The sequence below is a fragment of the Labeo rohita genome, chromosome 3 (genome assembly GCF_022985175.1).
Source record: "Labeo rohita strain BAU-BD-2019 chromosome 3, IGBB_LRoh.1.0, whole genome shotgun sequence".
NCBI classification, from domain to species: domain Eukaryota; kingdom Metazoa; phylum Chordata; class Actinopteri; order Cypriniformes; family Cyprinidae; genus Labeo; species Labeo rohita.
In genome coordinates this window covers 14386699-14408487 of record NC_066871.1, presented here as the reverse complement: position 1 = coordinate 14408487, position 21789 = coordinate 14386699, and the positions used below count along the sequence as shown (strand labels likewise).

The 21789-nt window shown below is 35.8% G+C and overlaps 1 protein-coding gene across 1 annotated transcript; it reads left to right on the top strand.

Moving 5' to 3' along the window:
- The first annotated feature begins 131 nt into the window (after positions 1-131).
- crlf3 (cytokine receptor-like factor 3) lies at positions 132-21401 on the top strand. The gene is made up of 9 exons (XM_051106067.1): positions 132-219; positions 3880-4008; positions 10124-10331; positions 11895-11982; positions 15050-15227; positions 15310-15532; positions 15821-15959; positions 16173-16285; positions 20021-21401. Exons 2-9 carry the CDS (start codon positions 3892-3894, stop codon positions 20287-20289), a joined length of 1335 nt encoding a protein of 444 aa, XP_050962024.1. The 5' UTR covers positions 132-219; positions 3880-3891; the 3' UTR covers positions 20290-21401.
- The last annotated feature ends 388 nt before the right edge of the window (positions 21402-21789 follow it).

Below are 21789 nucleotides of genomic sequence, written 5' to 3'. Positions count from 1 at the left end.
TTTTTAACAAAAGATGGGGCGGGGTCAAAAGAGGTTCACTCATCTGATTGGCTAGAACTGACAGCAGACAGCAGGAAAACACAGCATCGCGGCATCTGATTGGTTGACAGGTTGGTATCAAAGTGAAAATATGTGCCTCTAGCTCTTTACTGTTGCCAGGGCGTCAATGGCGGAACTCCGCGGCAGAAGTTAATATGACACAAGACAGGATCGCATAAGGTAATACAGGAAAAAATCGCTTAATAATACCTCACGTTTTTGTTACAGTTTATTTTTCCCTGCTAAGTTAGAGATGTTGTCTCTTCGTGAGCAGGTTTATGGGTGGAGCAGTTTGAAGAACTTACTGTAATGACTTAAAGTGATGAGTGTTGGTGTGGCGATCCTCTCAGAAGAGCCTGCTGCTTTTTGAGTTTGAAAATAATTGTTAAACATTTTAATTGTTTTTCATAGCTGACACTGATATTAGATATTTTTTAGATGTTTACATATTTGTACTGCTCTTCTTCAATCAGACTTTCATTTTTACTGTTTTGGACATGTATAAACATGTTGAGTGTGCACGATGCATCAGTATGGCCCATAGAGACTGACTGCGCTTTACATAACTGTCCTGTTATGCTTGGACTGGACCAGAAGAGGAATACGCATTTTTATGTAAAAGCATAACCGTAAAGCTGAATGCATGAGATATCTGATAGTTGTTATAAACACCTATGTTTGTTTGCTTAAATGCATCTTTAGTTCATCTGAATAGAAGGGCCCTTTAAACCATGGCCCTTATCAGTGAACGGTCAGATTGTGAAGTAGGACACATCATTCTCGGATCAGAGACATCTCACACTGGAATTCCCAACATTGTCTTTTGGCAGAAGATTTTTTCAAATCTAGGTCATTGGTGTCCTTCTGAAAGTTAGCCAGTCCTCCGCTGTACTCCCTGATGAATTCACTTGTGGGAAAGGATTCTGGAAGAGCAATAGATAATGAAATTGCTTGTCTTAATGCTCTTTGCCTAGATTACTAACCCCAGTCTGGATGAGATCCCTGCTGCTAAATCACAGGATTAGACAGTGATTTTGGAGAACCCCTCCCTTTGCCTTGATCACGAAACGTCAAAATTTGCTAAATATGCCGCTGTTGCAACTCATAACGTTTTTTTAGCCACTGATCATAAGGTAGAAACTCGCAGGCTTGTTGGTGCAGGTCACGTTTTGTTATTTAGGTTTCTCTTTCACAGGTGTATTGATGAAAGGGTGTTATGGAGAGTTAAACACAGGTTCATTCTCTGTTCTGTGCACTGAGGTCAGCATCTTTGTGTTAAACAAGGGTAAACTGAATAGCTTGCTGACAATCCACCTGTCTGGTATTTGTGTTCAAGTACACGCAGAAAAAAACAGGCAGCTGTTCTCTCTTGCACAATGACATTAGTGTTACACAGGCACTACTGTACAGAAGTTAAGTTGTAGTTTTGATTCAGTCATGCTTGTGAATTTAAGCCACATGGGCACATGAAAGAAAAGTGCAGTTGTTTTCGCTTCATCTTCAACGGAAGTGGTTTCACCGTAGCATGCTAGCTTTAAAACGGATCGGTAAAGACGTGAGAGCTAATTAAAAGGTAGGTATTAATATGTAGCTTTAAGTTATTTCGGCTCCTTATGTACAAAATGCGTACCTTTTTAAAAGGTACCGCCCCAATGACAGCTTTTGTACTTTTTTTTTCCTTTTCTGAAAGTGTTTTGTCATTGTAGTTGTGGTATAGGTATTGTCCTTGTTGTGACTGGTCATTAACAGAGCAAACACTAGGCCCAATATTTTTTTTAGAATTACTAGCCATATTTTCTAATATGCACCACATTTATATAATATTTGTTGGGGACACATACATTTGAAGTCAAAAGTTTACACACATCTTGCAGAATCTGCAAAATGTTACTTATTTTACCAAAATGTGAGTGATTATACATAATATATATAGAAATATAGAAATGCATGTTATTTTTTTTAATCCTGGCCTGATTTGACTTGATATTTCACACAGGAGAAAATAATAGTTGAATTTATAAAAATGACCCCATTCAAAAGTTTACATCCCCTTGATTCTTAATACTGTGTTGTTACCTGAATGATCCACAGCTGTGTTTTTAGTGATAGTTGTTCATGAGTCCCTTGTTTGTCCTGAACAGTTAAACTGCCTGCTGTTCTTCAGAAAAATCCTTCAGGTACCACAAATTCCAAATTCTTTGGTTTTTCAGCATTTTTGTGTGTTTTCCAACAGTGACTGTATGATTTTGAGATCCATCCAGTTGAGGACAACTGAGGGACTCACATGCAACTATTACAGAAGGTTCAAACACTCACTGATGCTTCAAAAGGGAAACATGATGCATTAAGAGCTGGGGGTGAAAACTTTTGAACAGAATAAAGATGCGTACATTTTTCTTATTTTGCCTAAATATAATATTTTTTTCATTTAGTACTGCCCTTCAGAGTCTACAGATAATGCTTACATGTTTCCCAGAAGGCAAAATAAGTTAAATTTACCCTGATCTTCAAAACATTTTCACCTCCAGCTCTTCATGCATTGTTTTTCCTTCTGGAGCATCAGTGAGCGTTTGAACCTGCTGTAATAGTTACGTATGAGTCCCTCAGTTGTCCTCAGTGTGAAAAGATGGATCTCAAAATCATACAGTCATTGTTGGAAAGGGTTCAAACACACAAAAAAGCTGGAAAACCAAATCATTTGTGGGACCTGAAGGATTTTTTTGAAGATCAGCAGGCAGTTTAACTGTTCAGGACAAACAAGGGACTCATGAACAACTATCACTAAACAAAAAAACACAGCTGTGGATCATTCAGGTAACAACACAGTATTAAGAATCAAGTGTATGTAACCTTTTGAACAGGGTCATTTTATTCAACTATTATTTTCTCTGGTGGACTACATGTAAACTTCCTTTATGTGAAATATCTTATTCAGGTCAGCACTAAATAAAAAATAACATGCATTTTGTATGATCCCTCTTATTTGGTAAAGTAATTAACATTTTGCAGATTCTGCAAGGTGTATGTAAACTTTTGTCTTCAACTGTAGCTTTTTGATGTTAGCATTGAAAAGCCATATTTCAAATAAATATTACTTTTTAAAGCTATATATGGTTAGTTGAATTTTTATATATCCATTAAGTGTTGGTTTTGCTCTGTGTTGTACATGGGTTGGTCACAGATTTGTTATCTAAACCTGAAGTAGCACAAACAGGCACAGCAGTGTGTCGAGTGTCACAGATTGATGTCATCCTATCAAAAACTGTGGCTCACACTGTTGTGCTGTTCTTTGACTCACTGCTTCAATTTAGTAGCGTGTGTTTATAGCACACACGTCTCATCAGGTCTTGTTTTCGATATATATGTGTAGCCTTCAGGCCGGTGATTAATTTCCATGACTCCTGTGATTTTTGCACTGAAACGACAGTTGACATGGATGTGGTTTCACAAGGTTATAGTGTCTGAGCCTTTTAGTCATAACTATACGTGACTGCATCATCCTCTTTTGCTAAACTTTAACAGATAAGTCTGTGAATGTGTTATGATTCAAAACACGCTTCCTCACATCCACATGACGTGGAAACGATGGCCTGATGGTTTCATAAAGTTGCTGTTCAGTTTTTTATGAGCGTGGAGAACAGACCTGTGTGGAATTTCATGCTCCTGTTATTATTATTTTAGCTTTGTTAGCCTGACATTTTCCGAAGTGGGCGTGTTTTGGTTTTAGCCTTTCTCTTGAATGATTTCTAACCCGTAAATGATAAATCCAGTCTAAGTAAAGATGGCTTTAGCGATGGAAATGTTTTCATGCACTTTACCTTGATATTTGTGCTTTGGCAGAGGTCAACAAGGATGTCAATTGAGGCAGAGGCGTTGCTACAGGAGGCGAAGGAGAGCATCGAAGCAGCCCAAAACTACAGAAGCGAGCTACAGCAGAGACTGCATGGACTCAACCAGGCACGCAAGCAGGTACGGCTGTGACTCTCTGCACTGCTGCTGAAAGAATGAATAGGTTTCCAATAATCAGCAATGTGCCAGTCCATACTGAAACTGCTGTGCAGTGTGACACAATAACAGCCAATCAGAATGTATTTCATATACACGCTAGTATTTTAAAACATGATATTTCACAGTGGGCAGGGCAACCCAGTGTGACACTGCAGAAATCAGGGTTGGCTAAAATTCAGAATTTAATAATTGGCTATATTTCAATTCATAAGTTTGAGTTTAATTAGTGATTTGATGTGGAATTTACCACCTGAATTATAATTTAATGAAATTCAACAGGTAATCTGAGAAATGTAATGTTGTTCCACCTAAAAATTAGACGTGTGCAGTATTAATATTAATTATATACTGTTATATAATATTTATTCATATTTGAAATTAGTTTTTATTTTTATATTATAATATTATATATTAATGTATTAAATACAATGAAATATGGCTAATTATAAATTAATTAAATATTAAATAAATTAAATCAAATATTTTATCTATCTATCTATAAATAAATGTATACATTTATAATTAGTTTATAAATAAATTAATTAAATATTAAATAAATTAAAATATTTTATAATTTAAATGTATATATTTATTATATGGTATCATTACATATTTTATCTATCTGTCTATCTATAAATAAATGTATAATTAATCTGTAAATACATGTATACATTTATAATTAATTTATAAAAATTAATTAAATATTAAATAAATAAAATATGCTATCTATCTTTAAATAAACGTATAAATGTATAATTAATGTATTAATTAATTAAATATTAAATTAAATATTCTAACTATCTATTTCTAAAACAATTTATACATTTCTAAATAATTTATAAATAAATACATTTAATATTAAATAAATAAAATGTTCTATCTATACATAAATTTAGAAATGTATAATTAATTTAGAAATAAGTTAATTAAATATTAAATAAATTAAATATTCTAACGATAAATACATTTACAAATGTATAATTAATTTCGAAATAAATTAAATATTAAATAAATCTATCTATCTATCTATAAATAGATGTATACTTTTAGAATTAATTCATAAATTAATTAATTAAATATTATATAAATAAAATATTAAATAAATCAAATATAAATCAAATATTCTATCTGTCTGGCACACAACCCTAGCAGAAATAGTAATAGAAGTATTAGAAAAAAATCCCATCTCATCTCTGTTGCTTATCTCTTGTCTCAGTCATGGCCGGCTATGATAAAAACAGATTTTCATGGAGGAGATCGCCGTTTTGTCTTTATCTCATCCCGTCTGGTTAGGACACATTGTTACAGTCAAGCCAAACCCACAGAGACAGTAATGAAATTGCTATTGATCTTACCCAGCATGCACTATTGCCTAAAATAATACAACAACATCATCAAACACACTGTTGAAAATGCCAGAAACAATTCAGCTTCACAAAGGGAGTGGTTCCCTACACAGTAGCCAAATAATGCGACATATGAGGGTGTTTCTGAGAGAAAGCGAGGGTAAATGATACTCCTGCTGTCGGTGAAGTGAGTCGGTTCCTCTATGCCAGGAAGCCGGTTGGTCAGCACAGAAGGGCTGATTCATGCCGCACGTCTCCCGGGGTGGCTGTAGGATGTAAAGCCGGCCTGCTGCTCGCTGTTATCTTCAGACTTGGCTTCTGGCATCTTACCCAACTTCCTCCTCCCCCCACCTCCCAGAATGCCTCGTTTAAAGTGTAAACAAGGCTGTAATTTCCTGCTCCTCATATGAGACAGTAAACTGTTTCTCAGAGAATGAGAGCGCTCGCTGCTCACATCCTGCACAGGACAGAGAATTAAACCAAATTTTTAGGATCATTGACTAGTGATTGTGTGACGCCCCACGGTACTGTGATTAACCTCACAGCGTGTGCAGCTGTCTGAGGGAGATCCCATATGTGCATCCCATCTGATATGATCATATCACATGCTCTGTTATTCACAGCAAGGACAAAACATTTGTGGTCAATCTTTGGGTCAAACTACATTTTTTTTCTGCATGAGTAGAAGTACTTCCAGCTTCCGGTTGTAGAGACTCGTCTGTATTGAGATTCCTCATGTATTAAAAGAACTGAAGCTTCCTGGTCAGTTTGATGTTGTATCTTTCAAATTAGCTGTTTCTAGTCTACTTCCTCTTTAAGTTGTTACACTAGGTCTCAGTCACTGAGGCTTCCTTAAAACCTGCAAATGGCCTCTGTTTCACATCGCCTATCACCCATGAGCCAGAACATGAGAAACACATGAAACAAAATGTTCAGGTCCAATAGTCCAATAGTCCAAGTCAATATCAAAGTACCCTAAATTTTCTATACCGATATTCTCTCAGCAAAAAAACTATATTTATAATTGTTTTTTAAATTTCATTAAATTTTATTGCTGTATTATTATTATTATTATTATTATTATTATTATTATTATCATCATCATCATCATCATCATCATCCTGCTCAGGTACTTATATATATTATATTATATTATATTATATTATATTATATTATTTATTTTATATTATATATTTAGGACTACAGATTAAATTATTAGTCTGTATTAATCTACAGATTAAATTATTATTGTTGTTGTTATTATTATTATTATTATTATTATTATTATTATTATTCTGCTCAGGTACTACAGATTAAACTGAACGAGATATTCTCTCATTAAAAATTTATATTTAAATTTTCATATTGTCTTTTATTTTATTTTATTTCATTTCATTTTATTTTATTTTATTATGTAATGATCATGCTCAGGGACTACAGATTAAATTATTATTATTTACTATTATTATTGTTTATTATTATTATTGTTGTTATTATTATTATTGTTGTTGTTGTTATTATATTACATATTATTATTATTATTATTATTATTATTATTATTATTATATAGTCTAGGGCAACCGTGGACTGTCAGTAGTGTATATTAAATAATAATAATAATTATTATTATTATTATTATTATTATTATTATTATTTGGACTTCAGATAAAAATTAGCTCTGTACCTAAATCTGAGGCAGCCATGCCTGTCAATAATGCATATTAAATAAATGTAATAATAATAATAATTATTATTATTATTTGGAATTCAGATAAAAATGAGCTGTATACCTAAATCTGGGGCAGACATGGACTGTCAATAGTGCTTATTAAATAAATGTATTAAATATTATTATTATTATTATTTTTATTATTATTATTGTTGTTATTATTATTATTATTTGGAATTCAGATGAAAATTAGCTCTGTACTTAAATCTGGGTATAATATAATAATAAATCTATTGTTGTTGTTGTTGTTGTTGTTATTTATTATTATTTAATTTACTGTTTTATATATTATGATTATTATGATTTATCTTTTTTGTTGTTGTTTTTTTCTTTAAAGATTGCTAAATTTCATTTCGGGCTTTAATGGGAAGATGAAATTACTGTTGTTGTTTTGTGAATTTGACCAATATCCAAACACAAAACAAGCTAAAAATATACATTTTAACCACATTACACTAAAAATCAAGTGTGCATTAGATCTGGCAGGTCACGTTATTCAAGCTCTTATCAGCTGATCCACGTCTACATATAGGGATGCGACACCTATCACAGCATACATATATAATGCCCGTCTTTATCATCACCAGCTTTCGCGTTGCTTAATAGCTAATTACCCACCTTCATCCCCAAATCCTCCCCTGTTCAGTCAGGATTCTGCCTTCTGATTCTCCTGAATCTGACAAATTTCAAAAAATGTTACATTAAACATTTATGATATCTGCAGTGCATTTATACTGGTTCTGTTCTCTTTATCCCAGTGCTGCTCTACCTCTCTATTAGAATATTACTCTACTGTGACTCAGATATCAATATATCTGGCCAAGTCCCTGCTGATTCCCACCCATAGTGTCCATGTGTGTCAGTGTGCATCTGACATTATACATTTTTACAGAGTTTTGTAGGATCATAAAACTGAATCTCTGGGAAGAGGCTAAGTCTAAACATCCTGAAGTGTCAGCACTTCTATTCCCCAAAGCAGCAGAACCCTGAGATCCTGCCTCCACCCTCCACACACACCTCGCAGCGCATTGTCACGAATGACAATATTTAGGCAGAGGATTCTGTCCTGGCTCGAAATGTCCAGATTAATCCCGATAAGACTTCACCGTATGAGGAATGATGCACGTCTCTGGACAGAAGCATTTCCTGTGTCAGCTGCAAACAAAGCGAAGTCTGGAACTTTCCACTAGGGTTTATTAATAACACGGTCTCTTCTGGGTTTCATCCATTTATCCTGCGCCACTTTATCTGTGTTATTTTAGACTCTCTTCCCACTTCCTGGACGACAGGGGTGTTATCTCTACCTACACACACTGTGACGGCAGTCTGTCGAGTTCCATGGTGCAAATCTTCAACACGTTTGCACCGCGGTCTGTTGTGTGTGTGTGTTTCTGTCAACATGTTTTCGTCCAGGGCAGTGTTGCGTTTCACTGATTCTAAGAGAATGAGACTTTTCCTCGTTCCAGAAATATGACTCAAGGAATTTTTTTTAATTACAGAGTGTGATTTTTGTTTTTAACATCTCCTTTTATGTCAGTGTGAAGAGTGCTTGTGTGTGATAGTTCACTAGGTTTTAAGCCGTAGTGTGCTGGGTCATAATTCATTTAATGCACATATCAATGAACACACAAATGTTCATTGATATGTGGCATTGAAGAGCCCAAGCTAAGCTTCTTTTGTAAGCGCAAGTTTCATGCTCATAAGAGGAACTGTTTTTTTTTTTTACACTGAAAACCGCTAGGCTTCCTGTCACTCTTGGCTCCATTTTGTTGAAGGTGAAGCAGCTAGTCTGAAAGATACATCAAGAAAATTGAAATGTGCCATTCACTTCTCACCACTTCCGCTTTCAGACTTACACTACATGTACAAAACAAGTGACTTACACAGATGATACCAGAGATTCCCATCTTTGGTATATGCAGCCCTTATTACGTAAATGACTAAATGCATGCTTTGTAATTTCTGAATAAATTGGTCGATGTAATCTATAAAAGTAGAATTGTATTTTGCATTCAAATCAGGTTTATTATTTATTTATCGTTTTGTTTCTTTGTTTCTGAATCTTTATTCAGAGAGGATTTGTTTCCTCTGACATGTTAAATTTGTACAGTACTTCTATTTTGATCCTTTAGGAATTTAGGTACTTTTTCCTCACTTTGTAAAAATATTTTTTTAAATAACCTACTTTTTTAAACATGGGATCATTTGATCATGGGATCAGTTAATACTTTAATTCTTCATGGATGCATTAGATTAATCAAAAGTGACAGTAAAGACATTTAAAATGCTACAAAGTATTTCTGTTTCAAATATATGCTGTTTTTCTTTTTTTTTTGACTTTCTATTAAAAAAAAAAAAAGTATCACAGGTTCCACAAAAATATTAAACAGCACATCTGTTTTCAACATTGATTTAGACATTAGTAAACAATATTACCTGAGCAGCAAATCAGCATGTTAGAATGATTTCTGATGGATCATGTGACACTGAAGACTGGAGTAATGATGCTGAAAATTCAGCTTTGAAATCACAGGAATAAATTACATTTTAAAATATATTCATATAGAAAACTGTTGTTTTAAATTGTAATTTAATCAAATAAATGCAGCCTTGGTGAGCATTCAAGACATATTTAAAAAAAAAAAAAAAAAGACCTTCAGACCTTTTTAATAGTAGGGTATTTTTTCTCCTGATTAACTGTAATTTAATTTAACTATAGATCATTTTCTTGTACTACCTGGTACAACCTCATCAACATCCTGAGTAAAACATCTGTTATCTATCATTGTAATTCAAACATTGTTTAGAAAACAAATCCTGTCTGAATAGTGTGCTAGATTGAAGTTACTTCTTGAAATCAGTGTCACAGGCTCATTTTAGCTTGTGGTTTGAGGAAATGTGCATTTATTAGGCTATACAGAGGAAATGTTTTCCTCAACAGTTCTCATAAGTAATGTAATGGAGATCAGTATGTAAATCTTGTCTTTGTGTGTGTGTTTAGGTGCGTGGCAGTGCCAGTCAGACTCGTGAGGCTCTGCAACGGCACTTTCAGGAGCTGCAGACGGCAGTGAGTCGACTGCTGACCGAGAGACTGAACACTTTGCTGCAAGAGGTTGACAACATCGAGCTGGACAGTGTCAGTCCTTTAGATGACTGTCAGAAGCTCATTGAGCATGGAGTCAGCACGGCTGATGAGCTGCTCCGAGAGGGTGAGTCTGTCAGATCAATGCAAGCGGAGGCTGGCCAGTCATTGTTAGGGCTACAGTTATTCTTCAACTAATCTGATTTTGTCTAAGTAGAAAGAAGTAAGGAAAGACCATAATTTGCTATGAGAAGTTATTTATCAGATCAGAAAATTAGATTTAGCCTTGAACCATACAATAATCAGCCGTCAGTTTCTTTCATAGGTCAGCTTGTATGACTGTGTCAGTGGTATGATACGAAATCAAGCTGGGTGTTTGCATAATAAATAGCTGAATAGCAGCAATTTGATTATCTGACAGTATCTGATCAAACTGTGTGAATATGTGGCTATTCAAGGCTCAGCGATAAAGATGGCTTAAAGGAGACCTATTATGCCTTTACGAGATGTAATATAAGTCTCAGGTGTCCCCAGAATATATCTGTGAAGTTTCAGCTCAAAATACCCTACAGATCATTTCATTATATCATTTTGAAAATGCCTGTTTTGAGTAGAAGCAGAAACACGCCGTTTTTGTACGTCTCTTTAAATGCAGATGAGCTGCTGCTCCCCACCCCCTTTTTTTCAGAATAAGGCTGTGCCTTTACAGTTTGCACCTCATATGTGTTTTTGCGCTTAAACTACAAAGTGTCAAATACACACAAGTTTATGTTAAAACACACAGGAGTTACAAAAACAGTCGGTTATGTCTGTGAATGTAAACAGCTGGGAAAGAAATTTCATGTTTATATTAGATCTGTGTTGCAGCAGTGTAATATACAGTAAATAAATCAATAAATCTACTGCTGTCTGGTCTCCTCTGAGGCTGGGACTCAAATAGTGCTCTGTGCTCGTCTGTGCAGCAAATGACAGAACAGTTAGCATGCTTTGCTTGTACTTTTGCAATGGCGTTAAAAGTGGTACACCGTTGACGCTTGCAAAAATATCATAGGGACACTATGGGTGGAAACGTGCAGATTAAGGGCTGGTAATATTATAATAAGATCCCCTTCTTATATCACGGTGGGAACAAAATCTGAGTGGCTTGTTTTTTTCACAACCTTGCAGAGAAACACATACCAAAATAAAGTTACTGTGTTGTTCATTTTAAAGGGGTCATCGGATGCAAAGTTCACTTTTACATGTTGTTTGAACATTAATGTGAACATTAATGTTTGATCTCCGATCGATCGATTGAGGTGTTGTGGTGTCTGGATGTAATAATGAACATAGTCAATGAACATTGTGTTGCTGGATGTAATAATGAACATAGTCGTCGTCATTTACTCCCGACATCTGAGCAGCTGAAGATGCAGTAGATTACATTTGTTTGTAAACCTACTAGCTCATGGACCAGCAGAAAAAAATCCTTATTGTTGAGCCCTGCCATTTAGATAATTGCCAGCTATTAAACTGTTAGCTGATTGAATGTTTAAGAATTTAACAGTTACCACAAACAGTGTTAAAACCACACCACATCTTGGTTGCTGTAATTTCCTCTAGAGCTCATTTGGTTATATATATGCTACCGTTTGATTTTTACTGCCCCTAACGTTCAGTTATGAATGTAATAATACGACTGTCCCTTCAGGGGAGGCTGCCATTCGCTGCGGTATAAATGAGAAGGAGGACAAGCTGGGCAGCTTCACTAAGAAAGCCCTGCAGATCCAGTTGGACAGGTGAGGAGCACACAGACTCATTCACTTAACAAACCTCGGCTGGGCCAGGGAACAGAGAAGAGCTTTGATATCACACTGTCACTCTCAATTTTTGTCTAGAAACACTGAACACATGGAGATTCAGACCTTGAGAACACAGAAAGCAAAGCTTTCTCTTCCTGAAGTTCAGAAGACTGTGTTCACATAATTACTAAAGCACTCATTTGAGAAATGTGTCACCTAACCTTTACTAATGCCTGGTTTTGTGACTCATCTCTTTGCTGTTTTGTGTTTTGTGACGCATCTGCTTAAAGTTTAATAGCGAGATGGCAAGCGTACCAGCAGGGGAGTGCTGAATCACCCAAGCTTAGCTTTATAAACCATGCCGACTTCGTTATGATTCATTTTACATAATTAAAATGTACCCGGGATCAAGTTTTATCATGCCTACAGTTATTACAGCAATAATTGCGTTGTGGATGCCATTTAAGTAATAACTTGTATTTTAGAATAAGCACTTTTAAAAGATCTATAATCTGAAAGTGTCTTAGCCTTGTAGAGAGTGTTTGATGATCCTGTCGATCTATAATATTCATCTTGTCAATTAAGCCTCATTATAAGCGAACAAATACAACAGGAAATAATAATGACTCATCCCTCGGTTTGTGAAAAAGAATGAGAAATATGTTTACGGAAACAAAAAACTGATGAGCAGTTGAGTCCTTGCTAAAGGCCTGTTCACACCAACAACGTTAGCTAAAGATCATGATAACTATATGTGACCCTGGACCACAAAACCAGTCATTAAGGGTCAGTTTTCTGAAATTGAGATTCATGCATCATCTGAAGGCTTTCCGTTGATGTATGGTTACAACATTTGCCTGAGATACAACTATTTTAAATCTGGAATCTGGTGCAAACAAATCAAAATATTGAGAAAATCACCTTCAAAGTTGTCCAGATGAAGTTCTTAGCAATGCATATTACTAGTCAAAAAATATGTTTTGATATATTTACACTAGAAAATGTACAAATATCTTCATGGAGCATGTTCTTTACTTAATGTCCTAATGATTTTTGGCATAAAAGTAAAATCAATAATTTTGCCCCATACAGTGTATTGTTGACTATTGCTACAAGTTCTAAATGCACACTGCAGTTTTGTCATCTACTGCTTTAAATGCTTGAACTCTTCAAAGGGTCAAGAAACCCCCCTGTTTCAACACTGGTTAGTTCTCACCAAAGTGAGAGTCAACTTCAGGTTCAGACCTTTTATTTCGCTCCCATTCAGTTAACAACACAAATGTACAGCCATTTGCACTCTGCAGCGAAAACATATATATGAACGCACTGTTGCACATCTATTAACTTTTAAGGCTTATTTTGCAGCGTTTATAATCCTTTTGATGGGTTGCATCAAGGAGTTGTAAAAAACGTTATTACACTCTATGAATGAATTGCATTTGTGCCGAACTCTTATAAAGCAAACAGAAACAAACACTCCTTTGATCCATGAACATTTCTCTCAGTTAATATACACAGTCTCACAGTCTGAAGCGTCTGTCATAGCAAATCAACACATGCTGTCGTGAATAATTAGGTGAAGCCTCTTCTCGTAGGATAAGAACATGCAGCCTCATTAATATTTATGAGACACCAACACGTCATCGAAGTACTATAGTCCGTTGCCACGTCACAAACTGACGTCAACACAATGTAGATTTTAAACCCGGAAGATGAAAATAGCGCAAAAAAGCTCAAAATTGAGCAGTTTTCTCCAACAATTAAAATTAATAGATGCTAACCTTGCTGCTATGATGTGCAACACAAAACTTCAGCAGAGGTGGAAAAGTAGTCTGGGGTTTCATGAACCTTTAATAGTGGATTCTGATTGGCTGTCATTGCTTTTATAGTTTATCGTGTTCCCTAGTCACACAGAATTAGATTGAAGAAACTTACAGTTTGTGTCATAGTTATCCTTGGTTTGAACAGTTCTTAAACTCATCACTCACCGAACCTGCATTAATGCATTTGCTGGCCAGCATTTTGTTGGATTCGCTCTTGCAAGTCTAAAGGAGGATCTGTGTGTTTGGATAGTTTGAAGCGTCAATGTGTTAGCGTGAGACTAGTGTGATAGGCTCGCATGCTGACTTTGCAAAAAAATTATGTTCAGATTTGTTTTAATTTTTACCATAACTTTTGGAGAGCACAAAGCAACTCTGTGTAAAGAACTTTTAAATGGGGCGATTCATTAATACGCTTTAATTAATATATTTTGGGAAAATACAAGCTACGCATATCTAGAAACTGGAAATTAGGAATAGAACAAAATAATACTTAAAGGGATAGTTTCTCCAAAAATACAAATTACTCCATGCTTTACTCACCCTCACAGCCATTCTAAGCGTATATGACTTTCTCCTTTCAGATGAATACAATCAGAGTTACATTAAAAAACATCCTGGCTCTTCAATGCTTTATATGGCAGTGAATGGGTGTTTAGATTTTCAGTAAGTCCAGTAAAGTGCTTCCATCCATCATAAAAAGTACTCCACGTGGCTACAGGGGGTTAATAAAGGCCTTCTAAAGTGATTCAATGCATACCTGTATGAAAATTATCCATATTTAAACTGACGGTGAGAAGTGACGAACGTGGTAGTGCAGAGAGGAGAGCAAAACAAAACACCAGTCACGAATTAGAAGTACAAAACAAGGATTTCACTAGAAGCCCACAGTAGACTGGTTCTGATTTTTTTTTACCGGAGCTTATGTTACACCTACGTCCTTTGTCGTCCACTGGAGCACCACTCTCTCGTGAACATATGACAGTTGGCAGAAGCTAGGGATTACAGTTATTAGAGTATTTTTTTTTTATAAAAATGCATCGATTCACATCAGAACTTTATTTGTCTAGAAATTTATCTGAAAGAAGAAAGTCATATACACCTAGGATGGCTTGAAATGAGTAATTGAAGTGAGATCTTGGTCATTTTTATTTTTGGGTGAACTATCCTTTTAATATTTAAAAAATAAATAAAATGAATAAAACAGTATATCTAAATACATGTGCTTCCCGATGTGTCCTCAGTCTGCCTGAGGTACCGGTGCTGGTGGATGTGCCGTGTTTGTCTGCACAGCTGGACGACTCTTTGCTGCAGATGTTCCGTACGCACGTGGCTCGGCACGGCAGCGTGGCCTCTCATCCGCCCGTCCAGATCGAGGAGCTGGTAGAGAGACCAGGAGGTGTTCTGGTGCGCTGGTGTAAGGTGGGTCTGGCATCCCATGTTAAAGTCCATCAGACATTTCATGTTCGTGACCCTCTTAGTAATGCCTGCTGTTTGTGTGTAGGTGGACGATGACTTCACCCCTCAAGACTACCGGTTGCAGTACCGTCGTGGTAACTCTTCTCAGTATGAGGATGCATATATTGGAAAAGACACTGAGTTCCTGGTGCTCCATCTTGACCCGCACATCGACCACCTGTTTCGCGTATGTGCCAGAGGAGAGGGTCGAACCGAATGGAGCCCGTGGAGCATCCCGCAGACCGGCTACACCACACTCGCACCTCACGGTACTGACTGAACGAAACCTAGCTTTCTTTAATGTTAAACTAGGATAGTTCACCCAAAAATGAAAACTTCTGTCATTTACTCACCCTCAAGTAGTCAATGGGGACCAGCAACTGTTTGGTTGCCCACATTCTTCAGAATATCTCCTTTTATGTTCAACAGAAGAAAGAAATTGATACAGGTTTGGAACTGCTTGGGTGAGTAAATGATGACAGAATTTCTATGGAAATCTTTCATAAAACGCCTCAGGCGAATGTGAATGTTTCATGAATGTTATTGTTTGTTTGCAGAATGGCTTCCGGGTGTGGATGGTTACATTTTAAGCAGTAGGAAGAACATCGCTATGCGCAATGACTCATCGCCTGGTCACGGCGGTGTTCTGTACTCCAACACCCCCACCTACTTTTGTGGCCAGACCCTCACCTTCAAGTACTACATCATTTCATTCTCATAGCAGATATATATGAAAGTGGGACGCTATAAATAGGCTAAGCTCATATTACGCATATAGCAATTAATTATTCAAAACGACAGAAAGATGCTGAATCGCAAAATTTTTTTAGTATCAAATATCAGCAGGCTTATCGTATGTCTCACTCATTGTGTGTCTGATTTTTGGCTTTGTCACTTGTTTGTTTGCAGGATCACAGCTGCTGGACAGACAGATAAGCGTGACAGTTTGGGTGTGTGTGCGGACAGCAGAACTGACACAGACTCACTGCAGAGGGATCAGGCTGTCTGCATCTCCACTAATGGTACGAGCAGGACAATATAGTTCAACTGTAATAATATTTATACACCTTTTTTGGGTTGTTCATTATATACAGAATTGTTTCATGTTTTTGAAAGTCTCTTCTCACCAAGGCTGCATTTATTTAATCAAAAATACAGTAAAAACAGTACAATTTTAAAATTTTATATTTTAAAAATGTAATTTATTGCTGTGATGGCAAAGCTGAATTTTCAGCAGCCATTACTCAAGTTTTCATCAATGTGTATCAGTGTATCAATGTTGAAAGCAGTTGTGCTGCTTAATCAAGTACAATCGATTAAAAAAATAACTAATTAATCGCACATTTTTCGGAAATGAATCACGATTAATCCCACCTAACATTAAAGTTTTAAAATATATATTTATATTGCAGTAATTCGATCTTCAAAATAATGTAGAAACAACATAAAGACAAGTATATTTTTAATATTTAAATATTTTTTATGACCGAAGGTATCACTGATACCAATATTACTGATGTCTCTAGGACATTGTTCTTTTTTTCCTAATAATTAACCATTGACTATAGCCATTCAACATTACAGTATAATTGAGAGCTATCAATGTTAACACTTACTAGACTTTAAAAAAATAACATTCAATGTAATTAAACTTAAAACAATCTTCACATAAACCCGTTATTTACCCGTGCCCTTCAGCAAGTAGAAAAAAACAAAACAAAAATTGAATAAAGTTATCAGACACTAAATACTAAATTAAATATAGATGAATCCTTAAAGTTATAAATGTTATTGATTTCCTCTTTTTTTCTTTGATTAACAAACATCACAGCAGCTGGTTATTAGGTTATTTGGCTGCTATTACTTTAAGAGCTGCCGCTGCTGAACATGACGTGGATCTGACACGCATGCTCGTAGTTTCATTCACGCTTATATGAAATGATACAGGCTACATTTGCGGTATTGCAGTGCATTCACACGGGGGCGTTAGCGTCAACGCCTCTCGTTTACTTTGAATGGAGGCATTGCTCGTGGCAGAAGCTGAAAACTTTTAAACTTTTCAAGCGGCAACGCAGGCGTCAGCCAATCAGATTGCCTTATGCAAATATACTAGTGCATATGCTAGCCAATCGTGCTCATGCAACACCAGAAAAGTAAAGTGACACGACAGGTAAATTCGTTTTTACTGATATATGGCCTGACAACATCTCATCTGACTGCAGTTCACCATTGTTCTACTGAAGCTTCCTCGTCACTTGTAACTTTCCTGCGCTCGTTTGACTAGCGCCTGGCGTTTAAGTGAAGTTGGAGTGCCATTTGATGTGGTCGTAAAGATGTTCTGCGACTAAACAAACGCACTTCTTGTCAAGAAAAAAAGACAGAAGCAGCAGTTGTGAGTGCAGTGGCCAACCCCCATAAATATTTTATCACCGTTAAAGTGGAAAAATTAATGGCCAGCATTAATGGTTTGACTTTGACAGCACTGCTTACTAATTATAGTCCATTACTGACTACACATTACATGATGAAAAATGTAGTTGGCAACAGCGAATGTAGTTCACACAGCAGCAGAATACGGTTGTCAATACCGTATTTGAGTCCTTAATATGGTTCCGTTCACACACAGTACGGTTATTTATGGGTGTGACAACTGTATTCTGTGACCGAACTCACGCCTGTAAATTTTCAGGACTCACAACCGCATTCTCGGAACACACACGCTGTGTGAACGGAACAGGACTGGACAACTAGTTGTCTGTCATGTCATGCAGTACTAGAGAGCTGCTCTGCCACACAACCACACATTTACCGTGTACTGCATGCTTTAATGTGTTTACAGTGACGGAGAAATGAGCTGTTTGTCATCTGAAAGTTTTATATCTAGTCTTCACTGGAGCCGCTCCCTCCCGTCAATTTTGTGTTCTGCGCGCGGCTCAAATGATCCAATTTCCACTCGAATTTAAAAGCTGCTGTCAGTTCACGATTTGATGGATGAACTCACGGCACAGTTGTACAATTGTCATGTCAGAAAGTGGTAATACTTTCAGTTTTACGGACGTCACCATCTTAGATATTGCTTTGGTCGCTGTTGCTATGATTACTGGTAAGAAATACAGGCTTGACTCCCGTTGCACGTTTATTCAGACAATATTCTAAAAGCGACTGTTAGCTGCTGTGTGAACGGGACATTTCAAGACTCGCACCTGTAAGTAAATGCGGTTGTCAATCCCAAAAACTGACAGTGTGAACGTGGGCTAGGTTACTCATTTTAGGTAATGTATTCTGACTACTTTTTAGATTACTTTTAGATTACATTTTAACTAACTTGTTTTAAACTCATCATTAAGCGTATCATATTGCTATAAAAAGCAAAGAGAAAGAAAATATATTCTATCTTTTCATTTCAACATTATAAAATACATTAAACATTGCAAATAAACTAGGCTTAATGTAAGAACTGCAGTGGGTTTGTAAGTTGATAAAAAGCTAATAATTAATTCAATCTTAAACATGTAAAATAAATTATTTAAACACTTGAACAATAAAAATATTTCATTTTGTATGTCCATATGTATGCTATGTATGCAGAGAAGTGTAAACCTGCAAATGTGTTGTTAAATTATTGAAGTATGAACTTTTTCAGAGATACTTCAAGTAAATATATCATGTCAAAGTGGTTTGGCTATGAACATGAAAACAGCAATGACATAACATGCCCAGAGTCTTTCAGAATCAATAAATTATGAATGATTTAGTGCCATTATGTGAGTAATATGTAATTCTATAATCCATAAAAAGCAACTGTAATCTGATTATGAGCATCATAAAATGTAATATACTTTAATTATGAGTACTTCATTTTTGGAAGCTGATTACATAATCCTTACATACTTTTTTCCCAAGCTTTTGGGGGAATAGAAACTTTAAAAGAACAGCATTTATTTAAAATAGAAACCTTTTGTAACATTACAAATGTTTTATTGGCACAACATTGCTAAAATAAAAGTATTCATTTTTCTTCTGTTAATATTTGTGCCAAAATGGCTCAAAGTATTTTTCTTTGAGTTGGAGGAAACACCTAAAATACCAGTCAAAAGATTTTTAATGTTAAGTCTCTTTTGCTCACCAAGCCTGCATTTATTTGATCCAAAGTACAGCAAAAATAGTACAATTTGGAAATATTTTTACTATTTAAAAAATTAAACTATTTTACTTTTTTCTATTTGAATATATATTTAAAATGTAGTTTATTCTTGTGATTTCAAAGCTGAATTTTTAGCATCATTACTCCAGTCACATGATCCTTTAGAAATCATTATAATATTCTGATTTGCTGCTCAAAAACATTATCATGTTGGAAGCAGCTGAATAGAATTTTTTTCAGGTTTCTTTGATGAATAGAAAGTTCAGAAGAACAGCATTTATCTGAAATAGAAATTTTTTGTCACATTATAAACGTCTTTATCATCAATTATCAGACATCTTTTAAAAAAACATGAAAAAAATCAAAACCTTTTGACTGGTAGTTTAAGTATTAATGTTTATTGCTATAACAATTAAATGAACACTCATAGACTGTTGGGAGATTTATGAGAAATGACAAATCATTTAAGCCAATTTTAAACTGATTCATTGAAATGAATAGTTTAAACTGATTTAAAGAAATGAACAGACTAACACCACTTGAAGTTCAAATCTCAAAAGTGTCTAGACACTGCTTACTCACTCAAGTCAATCGTGTGCCTTCCGTTTTCCAGGTGCCGTGTTTGTGAACGGAAAGGAGATGACCAACCAGCTACCAGCCATCACCGTTGGCTCTTCTGTGACCTTCGACATGGAAGTTGTCAACCTCTTTCCTGTGAGCAACAACAACAATCCCAGCGACGGTGGAAACTTCAAGCTGAGGGTGACGATTGGCTCAGGGAACAGAGAAGTGGTGTTTGATTGGCTGCTGGATCAGGTGGTGGACAGCCTTTACTTTGGCTGCTCCTTCACGCACCCCGGATGGAAAGTGCTGGTGTTTTGATCGTTGCATGATGAAAGATCCGGTCTGCTGGAATTCAAGACCTCAAGTTTCTTTAATGTTGTCAAACTTCCCAAGTGCTTACAGTGTTCAAATGTCACATTTTTGCCCTTTTTCTTATGTTATTATCAGCACCATGTCTCACTGCAGAATAACATTAAACTTTGTTCTGAGGTATAACGCCAACCACTACTCTTTGACCTCATTACAGGTGGACAGGTGTTGTGGTATTTGCATAACAGCAAATATTTGCAAAAGAGACTGTTACATGTTAGGAGTCTAATAAAGTCTTTAGCTGCAGGTGTTAAGTTGCAAAGCATGCTGGTCTGGTTTACCACAGAAAAGTCTACTGTGAGGCATTCAGAGATCAAAGGCACTCAAAACTGCTCAAAAATGTGTTAAAAATGCTTCACAACGAACGACAAAGTTGAATTTCTTATGCTCAGACAATCTTTCTGCTTCTGAGTTTTCTTAAGTCAGAAGTGGAGAATGTATCTTTAGAACCGAATGTCATTTTATTTAGGACGCAGTAATATTTAGGGACGGCATATATAACAACTACTATTTAATTTGTGTTTGCCTGGTACTCTGTGTTCTCGTTTAGAAAGTACTGTTTTTCATTTTTACATCAAAGGGTAGAGAGTGTTCATGTGTCAACAATACTGATCAGTAGATAGCAATGTTTCCACAGAAATGTGACTAATTCGCACTACGCTTAAGTGTTGTGCCATTTTATGTTTTTGTTTTTTTAATACCTGTCTTACTGTACCGTTTCATGTTTTTATTAGCTGGCTTATCTTACAGTAATGTTTAGAATGCATTGGTTGGAGATCTCAGAGGAAACGTATTTGACAAAATGAGAGGACAAGCAACTAATTTGCATGTTCCTGAGATAAAAGAACATCGTTTAAGTTACAAGGTACTATGTAATTCCTCACCGCAGAGGAGAACATTTGTAACCCCACACAGCTAAACCAACGTAAGATCTGATCTATACGATATTTATAAAACTGTGACCGTTTAATGTATATTTACCTCATTTTGTCTGTGCCTTTGCAGTACAGCTGTAAGAATACAACTGAACATTTGCAATTTAATAAACTGTTTGGAACATCCTTGGTATTTTTATTTATTTATTTATTTTTATTTTATTTTTTTTTTGGCAAATGTTTATTTATACATATATAGTTACCCCAACAATGAAAATTCTGTCATGAATTACTTGCCCACATGTCATTCCAAACCCGTATACTACAGGTTTGGAATGACATGCGCGGTATACCGGTACTGGAAAAAACACCGTTCTATATTATATTTCAAACGGTTCGATATAATCGTTTTGCCCAGTCGGTATTTCATACGCTGCTGTTCCGAAGTTCACTGTAACAGCTTCCCTAATTGCTGCAAAACTGGTAAACGTGACAACAGAAGAACGCGATGGATCACCAAACAGATGAAATTCATCAATGCACCTGAAACTAGTAAATAAAGACAACAGTAGAA